Source organism: Notamacropus eugenii, chromosome 4 (genome assembly GCF_028372415.1).
Source record: "Notamacropus eugenii isolate mMacEug1 chromosome 4, mMacEug1.pri_v2, whole genome shotgun sequence".
Lineage (NCBI taxonomy): Eukaryota > Metazoa > Chordata > Mammalia > Diprotodontia > Macropodidae > Notamacropus > Notamacropus eugenii.
In genome coordinates this window covers 64,681,375-64,695,580 of record NC_092875.1, presented here as the reverse complement: position 1 = coordinate 64,695,580, position 14,206 = coordinate 64,681,375, and the positions used below count along the sequence as shown (strand labels likewise).

The 14,206-nt window shown below is 37.2% G+C and overlaps 1 protein-coding gene across 1 annotated transcript in view; it reads right to left on the bottom strand.

Moving 5' to 3' along the window:
• BTBD2 (BTB domain containing 2) overlaps positions 1-14,206 on the bottom strand; it is a 68,731-nt gene that overhangs the window by 38,015 nt on the left and 16,510 nt on the right. Inside the window, exon 2 of the mRNA XM_072601495.1 lies at positions 12,220-12,339. Coding sequence (XP_072457596.1) covers positions 12,220-12,339 — 120 coding nt within the window. The remainder of the gene's footprint in view (positions 1-12,219; positions 12,340-14,206) is intronic.

Genomic DNA, 14,206 nt, shown 5'->3' with positions numbered 1-14,206 from the left:
AGATGCGATTATTATCCCCGTTTTACAGATGAAGAAACTAAGACTGAAGGATGTTGAGTGACTTACTGAAAGTCAAACCAACAGTCTGACTCCAGATTCAAAGCTCTACTGTGCCTCCTAGCTGCCTAAAATATACCTACAAATTGTTCTCCATGAACACCCCACCAATTTCATTTTATTTATAAGACATTGTCCTGATACTCAAATCAGGAAAGCGCAAAGCAGATAAAAAGAAGTAAAGACCAAGTTTACTAAGAGGTTTCCATGCAAAACTTTTAAATGAATAGTAGCAAAAATCAACCAATCCAGCATTTATATGTAGTCCAGTACGCTACATATGGTTCTAGGCTCTGGTGACGCAAAGAAAAGAATGAAACAATTTTATTCAAGAAACTTACTTACATTTCAATGGAGGAGACAAAAAGAACATATGTAAGCATACACAAAGTAAACACAAAGAGCATACAGATAGACAGAAAACTCAACCACACAAGCTACCAATTGGAAGGATCAGGAAAGGCTTCTCGTTGCAGGCAGCGTGGGAATGAAAGGCATGGGAGATAGACAACGCAAAGAACAAGGACCAGAGAAGTCAGTCTGGCCCCTCCTGAGGAGGGGGCTGCAAAGACAGGCTGGAATCAGGCTGTGCAGCTGCACAGAGGAGTTTACATTTTATCTTCCAAGTAATAAGAAGCCAATGCAGTTTACGGGGCAGGGAAATAAATGACAAGGTCAGAACTACACTTGAGGAAAACCATTTTGGCAGCTCTGTGGAGGATGGGTAAGAAAACGAGCTCTGAGGCAGGGAGGAGGATCAGGAAGCTGTCGGGAGATGGGTCTAAAATGTGGGCTGTGAGTACAGCCCAGGAAGTCTAATGGGTAAGACAGGAAGGCAGAAATGGCAACATGTGGCGACTGAGCAGATATATGGGGTGAAGGAGAGTGAAGAGTCAAGGACACAGAGGTTACACACCTGCGAAACCAGAAGAACAGTAGCACCTTCAATGGAAAAATGAAAATTGGAAAGAGGTGGCTTTAGAAAAAAAAACAGCTGTTTTAGATATCAATAAAATGAGAGCAATACAATTCCCCTAAATGATGCATTAGCCAAGATGGATTTCTACTGGGAATTTATGGATGGTTCAACATTAGCAAAACTATTATAATTAATCATACAAACAACAAAAACAATACATCACCCCTTCCAATCAATTAATCAAAAAACATTTAGGAAGGGCCTACTATGTGCTAGGGACATGTGGTACAGAAAGAGGCATAAGACAGTCCCTGTCCTCCAGAGGCTCCCAATCTAACTCCTAATCCTTCCTATCAAAAAGAGGCCTAGGTGTGAAAGAGCCCTTCATATGACCATAAGTAAATATCTAAAATCCAGAGCTATTTGCAATGGAGAAACAATGGAAGCTTTTCACGGAAAAGACTGAAAAAGTTGCGCCCAAATTCCCAAATAACAATGTACGTATTTCGTACTTAGAAACTTACAAGTTGTTTCCCCTCAGTAAGTTACAAGTTCTTTAAGGGTATGGAAGTTTGTTTTTGTTGTTGTATACCCAGTATGTGGCATACGGTAAATGCTTAATAGATGTTTATTGATGAAAACAAAATGCCCCTCATCTCCCCCCATTCTTTTGTTCTAGAAATGCTAGATATAGTAATAAGACTGAAATTAAAGGTAGAAACATCTGCAAAGATTGGAGCAAATTTTCTTGTTTTTCTTTTGAGAGGGGGGTGGAGAGAAACATGGCTAATGCAGAAATTTGTTTTGTCATCACTACACATTTATATACGAAATTTTTAATTTTGTTTCCCTTGACTTTTCAATGGACAGAGGGGAAGGAGAGACTTTGAAACAGAAAATACAATCAAAATTAAAAAGTAATAAAAATACACAACGGACAAAATTATCCTTATTTATTGATGGTTTGCTTGGAAAACTCCAGGCAATTAGCACAGAAACTAAAATATATTTAACAGTTCTAGTAAACTAGCAGGATACAAAATAAATCCAAGAAAAAAAATTTCTATATAGTACCAACAAAACCAGAAGGAAACAGTAGGAAGAGAAAGTCTATTCAAAATAACTAAAAATACATAAAGCATTTGGCACTCTGACTACCAAGTTCCACTCAGGATATACAGATACTCCTACAAAATACTGTTTACATTAATAAAGGAATACTTAAATAACTGAAGTTATCTGCTGGCAGCTGGTGGCTCAGTGGATAGAATGCTGGGCCTGGATTCAGAAAGACCTAAGTTTAAACCTGACTTCAGACACTTCTGAGCTCTATGACCCTGAGCAAGTCACTTACCCTCTGTACTGCAAAATGATAATAATAATGGCACTTATCTCACAGGGATGCTGTGCGGATAAAATGAGATAATATTTATAAAAGCCCTCATAGGCAGCCCTTATAATGCTTAACACAAGTAGGCACTATACAAAAGCTTCTCCCCTTCCCCACTCTGTTCATAGCTGGGCCTCACCAATATATTTTTTAAAATGATGATACTGATTAAATACCTTACCAAACATAGGATCACAGAATCAAAGGTTTATAGCTAGAAGGAGGTGCCCCAGGCCCTGGGGAGGAACGAAGAGATATACTTTGCCCAGGGTCATGTTTCTAGCTCATGTCCAAGTCAAAATTTGTACCCAGGGCTCCCTGACTCCAAATCCAGGGCTCTCTTTGCTATACCACACTGACTGCACAAGAGTCAGTGTTCAATACCCATAATTCTGAGAATAAAATCTCCAACTGAGACAAATGGGCAATCAGGCAAAATACAACAATATTCATTTGAAAGAACAAAAGAGAATTTTAAGGGAAATATTAAAAATTTTTAAATTAAAAAATAAAGAGGCCTAGCATTACCAGATCTGAAATAATACATAAAATAATAATCATACAAGTAGAACAGAACAGGTAAAGACCTAAAGCCCAAAGAACATAATAATAGCTCAATGATCAATCAACCAAAGCTTTTACAACAAACAGAATCAATACAACTGGAACAAAAATAAGAATCTATCAAGCAAAGAAAATCTCTGCATTGGCCACCTCTCAAAAGCGCTGAGGGGAATTGACACAAATTGAAGAGGAAGCTTCCCCTCACTTCCTTCCCTCTTCCCTCTCACTCATTTCTCAACCACTTCCAGGATGGCTTCTGAGCTCATCACTGTCTCCAAAATCGCCAGTGATCTCTTAACTGTTAAACACAATGGCTTTCTCAGATGTCCTTCTTCTTGACCTCTCTGCAGCATGCAACACTGTTGACCACCCTCTCTCTTCTCTGGATTTTGGCGACAGTCCTCTCAGTTGCTCTTTTCTGTCTCTCCTTAGCCTGACCACCATTCATGCCACACCCACCGTACACCTCAGGGTGTATCTGATCCCTCTTCACTCTCTACACGTAGAGGACTTCATCAGTTCTCAAGGATTTAATTACAATCTCTATCTACATGACATGAATCTTTATGTCCAATACTAGCCTCTCTCCAGCGTCCCTGCCTCAAATTTGCACCCACTCCAGCCTATATTGCACAGAGCAGCCAAAGTAATTTTCTGAAAGAGTAGATCTGATCATATCACTCCCCAACTCAATTCCAATGGCTACCTCTTGCCTTTAGGATCAAATGTAAGCCTTTTCGTTTGGCCTGTAAAGCCCTTCACAACCTGGTCCCAATTTGCCTTACTATATATTATCATCCTTCTGGTCCCCTACAGTGCGCTCAGTCTGGCCTTCTCATTTGAATACTTTTTCACTGGCTATCTCCTCCACACCTACAATGGGCTTCCCCCTCACCTCTGCCTCTTAGAATCCTTAGTTTCCTTCAAGATTTACATCAAGAATTATTTTCTACATGAAACCTTTTCTGATCTCCCAGCTATTAAGCATCTCTTCATCAAAATTAGCTCGTATCTATTTCTACACATCTTTTGAGAACATGTTTCCACTGACAGAATATAAGCTCCTTGAGAACATGGACTGTTCCATTTGTATTTTTGTCCCCAATATATAGCACAGTGCCTGGCACATAGTACACTTAATAAATGTTTGTTGATTGATTCCCTAATAGCTAAATGGCCAAAGAATATAAAGTTTTCAAAAAGAGAAATACAATCAACTATCAAATGCGCTCCAGGATGCAATGTAATGCTACTGTGCAGTAAGAAATGATGAACAGGGAGACTTCAGAAAAACCTGGAAAGACCTAGACCTGTACGAACCAATGTAAAGTGAAGTGAGCAGAACCAGGAGAACACTGTACACAGTAACAGTAACAAAGATTCTCACTGCGTAAGAATCAGCTACAGATGACTTATCTCTTCTCAGCAACATAATGGTCTACAAAGTACTCATGATGGAAAAGGTCATCCACATCCCAATAAAGAACGAAGGGCCTCTGAACACAGATAGAAGTGTACTTTTTTCACTTAATTTTTTTCATGTTTTTTTCTTTAGGTATTTTTCTTCTTTCATAATTATGACTTATATGGAAATATGTTTTACATGACTGCATATATATAACCTATATAAAATTCTTTACCATTTTAGGAAGAGGGGCAGAGGGGAGAGGAGAAAAATCTGGAACTCAAAAGTTTGCTAAATGAATGCTAAAAATTGTCTTTTGAGAATTGGGAAAAAATATTATTTTTAAATTTAAAAAAAATAAAAGTGCTAGGATATTAAGGGGATGCCCATCAGATGGGGAATGGCTGGAGAAGTTGTGGTATATGATTGTAATGGAATACTATTTTGCTTCAAGAAATGATTTCATAAAAACCTGGAAAGACTTACATGAAGTGCTGCTGAATGAAGTGAGCAGAGCCAGAAGAACACTGTCTATGGTAACAGCCACATTATATGATGACTAACTTTGATAGACTTATCTCTTCTTAGCAATGAAAATAAAAGTGCTCAGTAATAATAAATGTGAATTTAAGTACTGTAAAGTATCACCTCACATCTATCAAATTCACAAATATAAGAGACTAAAAAAAGTCAATATTAAAGAGGCTGTTTGGAAGATAAGACACATTAGTATGCTGTTGATAGAGCTATGAATTTGTCCAACTATATTAGAAAACAACCTGGAATAATGCAATAAAACTTACTAAACAGTTCATACCCTTGAACCCAGAGATCCCCAAGGAGGTTAATGACAAAAAGAAAGTATCAAAATATTCATAGCTATACTTTTTCATGGTATTAAAAAATAAAATGGGTACCTAATCATTTGAAGAATGATTGGGAGAACTGTGATATGAGTGACATCGTCACACCAAAAGGAATGAAAACTATAAGCAATTCACAGAAACAGCAAGATTTATGAAATGACTCAGGGCGAAGAGAGGACCACAAGAAAAACATATATGATGCCAAAAATAATGTAAACAAAAAGACTAAATAGCATCAAATTAAATGCAAAGGCCAAATGAATACGCATAGCTATGAATATTAATGAACATGACTAGTTCTCATAAGGAAAAATGCAAATTATTAACAACCATATGAAAAAGTGCTCCAAATCATTAATAAAAAACGCAAATCAAAACAACTATGAGATTTCATCTTACACCACCAAAAATTCACAAAGATGGCAAAAAAATGGGAATAGACAACGTTAGAGAGGTTATAGAAACACTAATGTTGGTAGAGCTGTGACTTGGTCCAACCATTCAGGAAAACAATTTGGAATAATTATGTGAAGAAACTGATTAAAATATTTGTATTCTTTGATCCAGTGATTTCACTGTCAGGCATATATTCCAAGGAGGCCAAAGACAGCAAAAAAGCATGGCAGCATTTTTTGTCATAGAAAACGGGAGCAAGGGAAGAAAATAAGCATTTATATAGATAGCATTATGCTAAGTGATTTAAAAATACGATCTCATTTGATACAACAACCTTGTGAAGTAGGTAATGTTATTATCCTAATTCTACAGTTGAGGAAAAGGAGGCAAATAGAGGTTAAGTAACATGTCCAATGTCAAAGACTCCAGCTTCTGGGATAAGAACTCAATATTTGACAAAAGCTGCTGGGAAAACTGGAAAACAGTATGGCAGAAACTAGGCACAGACCAACATCTTACACCATATACCATGATAAACTCAAAATGGATATATGATTTAGACATAAAGGGTTATACTATAAGCAAATTAGGAGAGCAAGGAATAGTTTACCTGTTAGATCTATGAAAAACAGAAGAATGTATTACCAAACAAGAGACAGAGAATATTATAAAATGAAAAATGGGTAATTCCGAGTAAATTGAAAAGGTTTTATATAAACAAAACCAAGTGTAACCAAGATTAGAAAGGAAGAAGAAAGCTGGGAAACAATTTTTACAGTCAGAGTCTCTGGTAAAGGCCTCATTTCCAAAATATTTAGAGAATTGAATCAAATTTATAAAGAATACAAGTCATTCCCTAATTGATAAATGGTCAAAGGATATGAACAGGCAGTTTTCAGAGGAAGAAATTAAAGCTATTTATGGTCATATGAAAAAATATTCTAAATTACTATTGATTAGAGAAATGCAAATTAAAACAACTCTGAGGTACCACATTACACCTATCAGATTGGTTAGCATGACAAAACAGGAAAAATGATGAATGTTGGAGAAGATGTGGGAAAACTGAAACACTAATGCATTGTTGGTGGAGTTGTGAATTGATCCAATCATTCTGGAGAGTAATTTGGAACTATGCCCAAAGGACTATAAAACTGTCTATCCTTTGATCCAGAAATACCACTTCTAGGTCTGTAACCCAAAAAGATCATAAAAAAGAGGAATGGACCCAGATGTACAAAAATAGTTATAGTAGCTCTTTTTGTGGTGGCCAAGAATTGGAAATTGAGGGAACATACATCAACTGGGGAATGGCTGAAGAAGTTGTGATATATGAACGTAATGGAATACTGTTGTTCCATAAGAAAGAATGAGTAGGTGGATTTCAGAAAAATCTGGCAAGACTTGCATTAACTGATGCTGAGTGAAGTGAGCAGAACCAGGAAAACACTGTCCACTGTAACAGCAACACTGTGTGATGACCAACTTTGATAAGACTTAGCTCTCTTTAGCAATGCAATGATCTAAGACAATTCCAAAAGACTCATGGGAAATGCTATCCACATCCAGGGAAAGAACTATGGAGTCTGAATGCAGATTGAGGCATGCTATTTTTCCATTTTTTTTGTTTTTTCTTTCTTGTGGCTTTTCCCTTTGGTTCCAATTCTTCTTTACAATATGACTAATGTGGAAATACGTCTAATATGATTGTACATGTATGGCCTATATCAGACTGTATACATCATCCTGGTGAAGGGGGAGAAAATTTAGAACTCAAAATCTTAAAAAACTGAATGTTGAAAATTCAAAATAAATAAATATTTACAAAAAAAGACATAAACCAAACTTCTTTTTAACCCTATTTTACTCATGTAAGGACTGTCTGCCCCAGCCCCTCTTAATTCCAACGTTTTCCCTCCGTTAATTATTTCCTATTTATCCCGCATTGCTCTGTATATATTTGTTTGTACGCTGCTCCCACCATTAGATTGTAAGGTCCTTGGGGGCAGAGGCTCTCTTCGGCCTCTTCTTGTATCCCCAGTGCTTAGCACAGGCACTTAATAAATGTTTACTGAATGGAACCGATTCTGGATTTGTTCATTACTAAGCTTTTAAAGTAAGATTTATCACCAAAAACCAATACTGCTTGAATAAACAGAAATCAAAGTTATCTGTAAGGTCAAGTTTATGAACTCTCTATAGCATATCTGCTACATCTGGTTTCAAAAGAGTAAATCTCAAATGGCTTCTTCTCATTCCTATCCAGCAACTTACCTCTGCAGAGTACAATACTGGAATGATGTTATTTGAGCTTCACAATGCCCCTGGGAAGTTGGCAGCATTAGCACAGTCTTATCATTTCCATTTTACTGATGAGGTTCACAGAGGTGAAAGAGGTGAAGGGAAAGGCTCAAGGTCACAAAGCTAGTAAACCACAGATTCAATGTTTACTAGGCTTTCTTCTCCTTTTTTAAAACAACAGTCTTACTTGAGACAATTTTCCAGTAAAAGCAACATCATGGTTAGGACCACTATCCTAAATGCCCCAAATCTAAGAACTGTGGTGAGGATTCAGAAGGAAATCTAAAGTTTAAAGGGGGTAAAAAGTTGGTGCAGGAAAGAAAACTGAAGGGGTTTACTTCCCTATATAGAGAATAAATCAGTCACATTATTAGGGACTTAATAACAGCTCACAGAATATTCTTTCATAGAAAATCAAAAGTATAGCTTCCTCTCCCATATTTAAAAAGTGTCAGAAAAGAAAAACTACTTTAGGACTGAATTTTCTAAAAGCTTTCTGGGCTGGTTGAAAACAACTGAATCAACCAAAGCAGCTGCAGCTTCAGAGTTCTCAGTCTGAACAAAACAGATGGTTAAGGGGGCTGGTCAACTGGTCAGAAGGAGATTACAGGGGTTCCTGTGCTGGCATTGGATGCAGGACTGTGTTGCATTGCCCGTGCTCAGATCTGGGTCGCACTCCCGAGTCACAGCCTTAGGGGCACCAGAACACCAGAGTTTGAGGCCTCAGGAGAACGTGGACCCCCTTCACAGATCCAGGGCAGAAAAGAGTGCTTGTGACTACTCAGAGAGGAGAGCATGGGCCAGAAGAATAGTAAACAAATCTCTCCTTAGATCACTCCACTTTGTAAAAACTGAAAGCTTACAGACCTTCAGAACTAGCTGTACAAAAAAACCCTGAAACTCATGACAGTGTCCTCTCCACCTCAGGAGCAGAGCTCAACTGTAATATAAAGTCAAAAGTCAGGAAGCAAGAAGGGAAAATGAGCAAACAACAAGAAAAGATCCTGACCATAGAAAGTTACTATGGTAAGACAGGGAAGATCAAAACACAAACACATAAGAAAATAAAATCACAACAGCTATATCCAAAGCATAAAAAGGAAAATGTGAATTGGCCTCAGTCTCAAAAAAGATCCTGGAAGAACTCAAGAAGGATTTTTAAGAACAGATAGAGAGAGACAGAGAAAAAATTAGGGAAAGAAATGACAGTGATGCAAGTAAACGAGAGTCAACACCTTGGTAAAGGAGGCACAAAAAAAAATACTGAAGAAAATTACATCTTAAAAAACAGAATATGCCAAATGGTAAAAGAGGCACAAAAATTCACTGAAGAGAAGAACTCCTTAAAATGCAGAATTGGCCTAACGGAAAAGGAGGTACAAATGGTCACTTTAGAAAATAATTGCTTAAAAATTATAATGGGGCAAGTGGAAGCTAGTGACTCCATGAGAGACATTAAGAAGTAATAAAACAAAATCAAAGGGATGAAAAAATTAGAACAAAATGTGAAATATCTCATTGGAAAAACCACTGACCTGTAAAATAGGTCAAGGAGAGATAATTTAGGAATTACTGGACTACCTGAAAGCCATGATCAAAAGAAGAGCCTACACATCATCTTTCAAGAAATTATCAAGGAAAATTGCCCTGATATTTTAGAACCAGAGGGTAAAATAGAATTTGAAAGAATCTACTTATCAACTCCTGAAAGACACCCCAAGATGAAAACTTCCAGGAATATTATAGCTAATTTCCAGAGCTCTCAGGTCAAGGAGAAAAATATCACAAGCAGCCAGAAAGAGACAATTCAAATATCATGGAGCTACAGTCAAGGGTTACACAAGATTCAGCAGCTTCTACATCAGAAAATGAGAGGGCTTGGACATGATATTATAGAGGGAAAAGAAGCTAAGATTACAACCAAAAATTACCTATCCAGAAAAACTGGGTATAATCCTTCAGGGGAAAAAATGGCCATTCAATGAAATAGCAGATTATCAAGCATTCCTGATGAAAAGATCAGAGATTAATACAAAATCTGATTTTCGAATACAAGACTTAAGAGAAGCAGAAATAGCTAAACAGAAAAGAGAAATCTTAATATATTCAATAAGATTAAACTGTTTACATCCCTATATGAGAAGATAATACTTGTAACTCCTAAGAACTTTCTCATTTATAGAGCAGTTAGAAGGATTATACATTGACAGAGGACACAGGTATGAGTTGAATATGATGGGATGATGATCTAAAAAATAAAATTAAGGGGTAAGGGGAAAGGGAAAGGTAGAATGGACTAAATAATTTCACATAAAAGAGGTGTAAAAGAACTTTTACAGTGGAGGGGAAGATGGGGGGAGGGGGTAGCAGGTGAACCTTACTCTTACCTGAATTGTCTCAAAGAGGGAGTAACATACACACTCAGCTGGGTATAGAAATTTATCTTACTCTACAGGAAAGTAGAAGAAAGGGTAAAAAAATGTGGTGGGGTGGGGGAGACTGATAGGAAGGAGAGCACATCAGGGGAGGCAGCAGTCAGAATCAAAACATTTTTGAGCAGGCACAGGGTGAAAGGAGATACAGAGCATAGGATAAACAGTGGGGAAATAGGATGGAGGGAAATATCCATAATCATAACTGTGAAAAAATATTTATAGCAAATTTATCCAATAAAAGCCTCATTTTTCAAATATATAGAGAATTGAGCCAACTTCATAAAAATAAGAATCATTCCCCAGCTTATAAATGGTCAAAGAATATGAACAGGCAGTTTTCAGAAAAGTAATCAAAGCTATCTACAATCATATGAAAAAAATGCTATGAATCACTATTGATTAGAGAAATGAAAATCAGAACAACTCTGAGGTAACACCCCACATCTATCAGACAGTCTAAAAGAAGAGGAAAATAACAAATGCTGGAGGACATTTTGGAAAATTGAGACACTAATGCACACTGGTGAAACTGTATACTGATTCAACCCTTCTGTAGAGCAACTTGAAACTATGCCCAAAGTCATGAAAGGACATGATCCAACAATAACACTACCAGGTCTACATCCCAAAGAGATAAAAAGCAAAAAGGAAAAGGATCCATATGTACAAAAATATTTATAGCAGCTCTTTTTGTGGTGGCTAAGAATTAGAAATTGAGGGGATGCCCATCAAACGGGGGATGCTGAACTGTGGCATATGATTGTGATGGAATACTACTGTATTGTATTGTGCTGACAAGCAGGATGCTCTCGGAAAACCTGAAAGCCTTACATAAACTGATGCAAAATGAAATGAGCAGAATTAGGAGAACACTGGACACAGTAAGAGCAATATTGTATGATGATCAACTGTAAAAAGGTTAGTTATTCTCAGCAATGCAATAATCCAAGACAATCCTAAAGCACTTGTGGTGAAAAATGCTATCCATCTCCAGAGAAAACATGGACAGGGGTGTGAATACAGATCAAAGCATACAGTTTTCTTACTTTTTCTTGGGGTTTTTTTTGGTCTGTGTTTTCTTTCACAACATGACTAATACAGAAATTTGTTTTACATGACTGCACATGTCTAACTTGTATCAAACTGCTTGCCTTCTCAAGAAGTGAGGAAAAGGAAGGAAGGAGGGAGGGAATTCGGAACTCAAAATGTTTAAAAACCTATGTTAAAAATTGTTTTTACATGTAATTGGGAGGAAAATAAAATAATAAAGTAAGGAAAATTAAAGTGCAAAACTACAAAGCATGCTTTTAATTATCTGGTAGTGCTCCCTGAAAAGCACTTTTACCCTTATAGCATTTCACTGTGTTTAAAACCAGGTGAGTTTCCTATTGCTCATACACTCTACAAAATGGACAACTTACTTCTCAGTAACAACAGAATCTATTCCAGCATTAGGAAGAGCCCATATAGTTAACTGCCACTGTCAGAGACCAGTACTTATTTCCAGCCCAAAATCAAAGTATTTCACTAGAAATGAAAACATCTGAAACATAAATACTTTAAGTAACAGGCCTAGAAGAAACCTCCATGATTATTAAGTCCCATCCTTCATTTTACAGACATGAGGTAGTTGAGGCAGAGGGAGAGGAAGTGACCTGTCCCAGCAACACAGCTGGTTAATGGCAGCATCAGGGATGGAATCCAAATGAGCAGATTCCCAGTTCAACATCCCTTCTGGTATTCTACCCTTTGCAAAGCAGTGTTCAGAATGCCCAAGTTTTTTCCCTACCCTGTTTTCAATAAAAGATTTCTGGTAAATCACATCTATGTCAACATTCTCTAACTCCACAGTTAGCAGAGCACAGAGCAGGATCACACAGTCTTACTTGAGTAAAGCTAAGAAAGCAGCAGGTTCCACATCTGGCAGTTCAATTTCTGTAGAAGTTGTGGCCATTCCACCATTAAACATTGCATCGAAGACAGCGCTGCCCACAGCCAACACAAACCTAACATTCAAAAAGAGAGAAAAAAATGTCTGTTAAATTTCCATTCTTTTATCTGCACTGAAATATTAACAAAATATCTATATTCTTTACCCTCTTTTACCCCCTCCCAGCAAAGCAGGAAAAGAAGGTTAATGTTTTACACCCACATCTTTAGAGAATTCTAGGCTGCCTTATGAATGAACATTTCCAAAAACAAAGAATTTTCACCTGACTGAGTGAAAAGCTTTTCCAGGGCAGAGGTTGCTCTTTCAACCCTGTCTTCTACCCTAAATGTGCACACACATACACATATACAGAGCATTTAGTGCAATGCTTTATTCAAGACGACTGATTTACAAGGTGATTGCTGAAAAAAAAAAACAACTCTGAGATACCACTCCACATCTATCAGATTGGTTAACATGATAAACACTGATTAACATACCAAAAATGACAAATGCTAGAGAGAATATGGAAAAATAGGTACACTAATGCACTGCTGAGGGAGTTGTGAACTGGTGCTACCATTATGGAGAACAATTTGTTCAAAGTACTACATCTGTATTCCAAAGAGATTAAAGAAAACGAACAAAGATCTATATGTACAAAAATATTTAGAGCAGCTTTTTTTGTGGTGGCAAAGAATTAGAAACTGATGCCCGTTTACTGGGAAATGCCTGAACAAGTTGTGGTATGTGGTTGCGATGGAATACTATTATGCTATAACAAATGACAAGCAAGATAGTTTCAGAAAAACCTGGGAAACCATGCATGAACTGATACTGAGTGAAGTCAGCAGAACCAGAACACTGTACACACTGTACACATAGTAACAGTAATATTGAAAAGATGATCAACTGTGAAAGACTCAGCTACTCTGATCAATAAACAACCAAAACAACTCCAACAGCTTCCCAAAGAAGACTGTGACCCGCCTTCGCAGAGAGAACTGACGAACTCTGAGGCGCATCTTTTTCAACTACTTTATTTTTCTTGATTTTTTTTCGTTTGTTTTTGGAAGATGGCTGATATGGAAATATTTTGCATGACCTCACGTGTATAATTTGTTATCGCACTGCTTGCCTTCTCAATAGGTAAGGGTGGGGTTACAGAGAATTGGGAATTCAAAGATTTTAAGAAATAATGTACAAGAGTAATTCTTAAAAAAAGGATTGTTGAACTAAATAAATAGAATCATACACTATCAGACTAAAAAAGGTTCCTTATAGAACACAGACGGCGAAATGGTGAAGCAGGAAAAGTCCTAAGAACACTACCTGTCAAAACTGGAAGAGAGCACAGGTACAAGAACCCTTCGAGATTAACGATAATCTTTAGATGATCTTTATAGCACAACGACCTGAAGCCCAGAGAAGGGGGGTTGGATGATATGCTCAAGGCTCATAAGCCTTGGCTTATGAACATCTGAACAACACAACAACTTTGTGTGGTGCTTAGCACAAAGGCTTTAAGAATTTTACAAGGCAAGTGAAGTCCGAAGATGTTATCATTTCTTAAGTATGCACAGCTTTCCACTGACAGTGCTTAGATTCATTTTCCCCTAATATTTAGAACTACTTTCCCTAATCTGGAATTGAAGTCCTGAAAGTTCTAAGTCCTTAATGGAATTATACATCTTAGAGCTGCTATTTCTATGGTCCTAAAACAAAGACTCTGCTTTTACTGATAATTACCTGTAACAAACACTCTTCTTCAAACCACTTGTTTTAAGAGCGCTTTGTATTTGCAATTTAGTCCCCCTGACAAATAGATGACAGATGACTTCACAGGGAGGAGGGAAGACTTCTGATACATATCAATAGGAGGACTGGACAAGTTTGGTAACTTCTCAGTGCCCCAAGAAATTCTAGGGCTGTGAGTTAGAGAC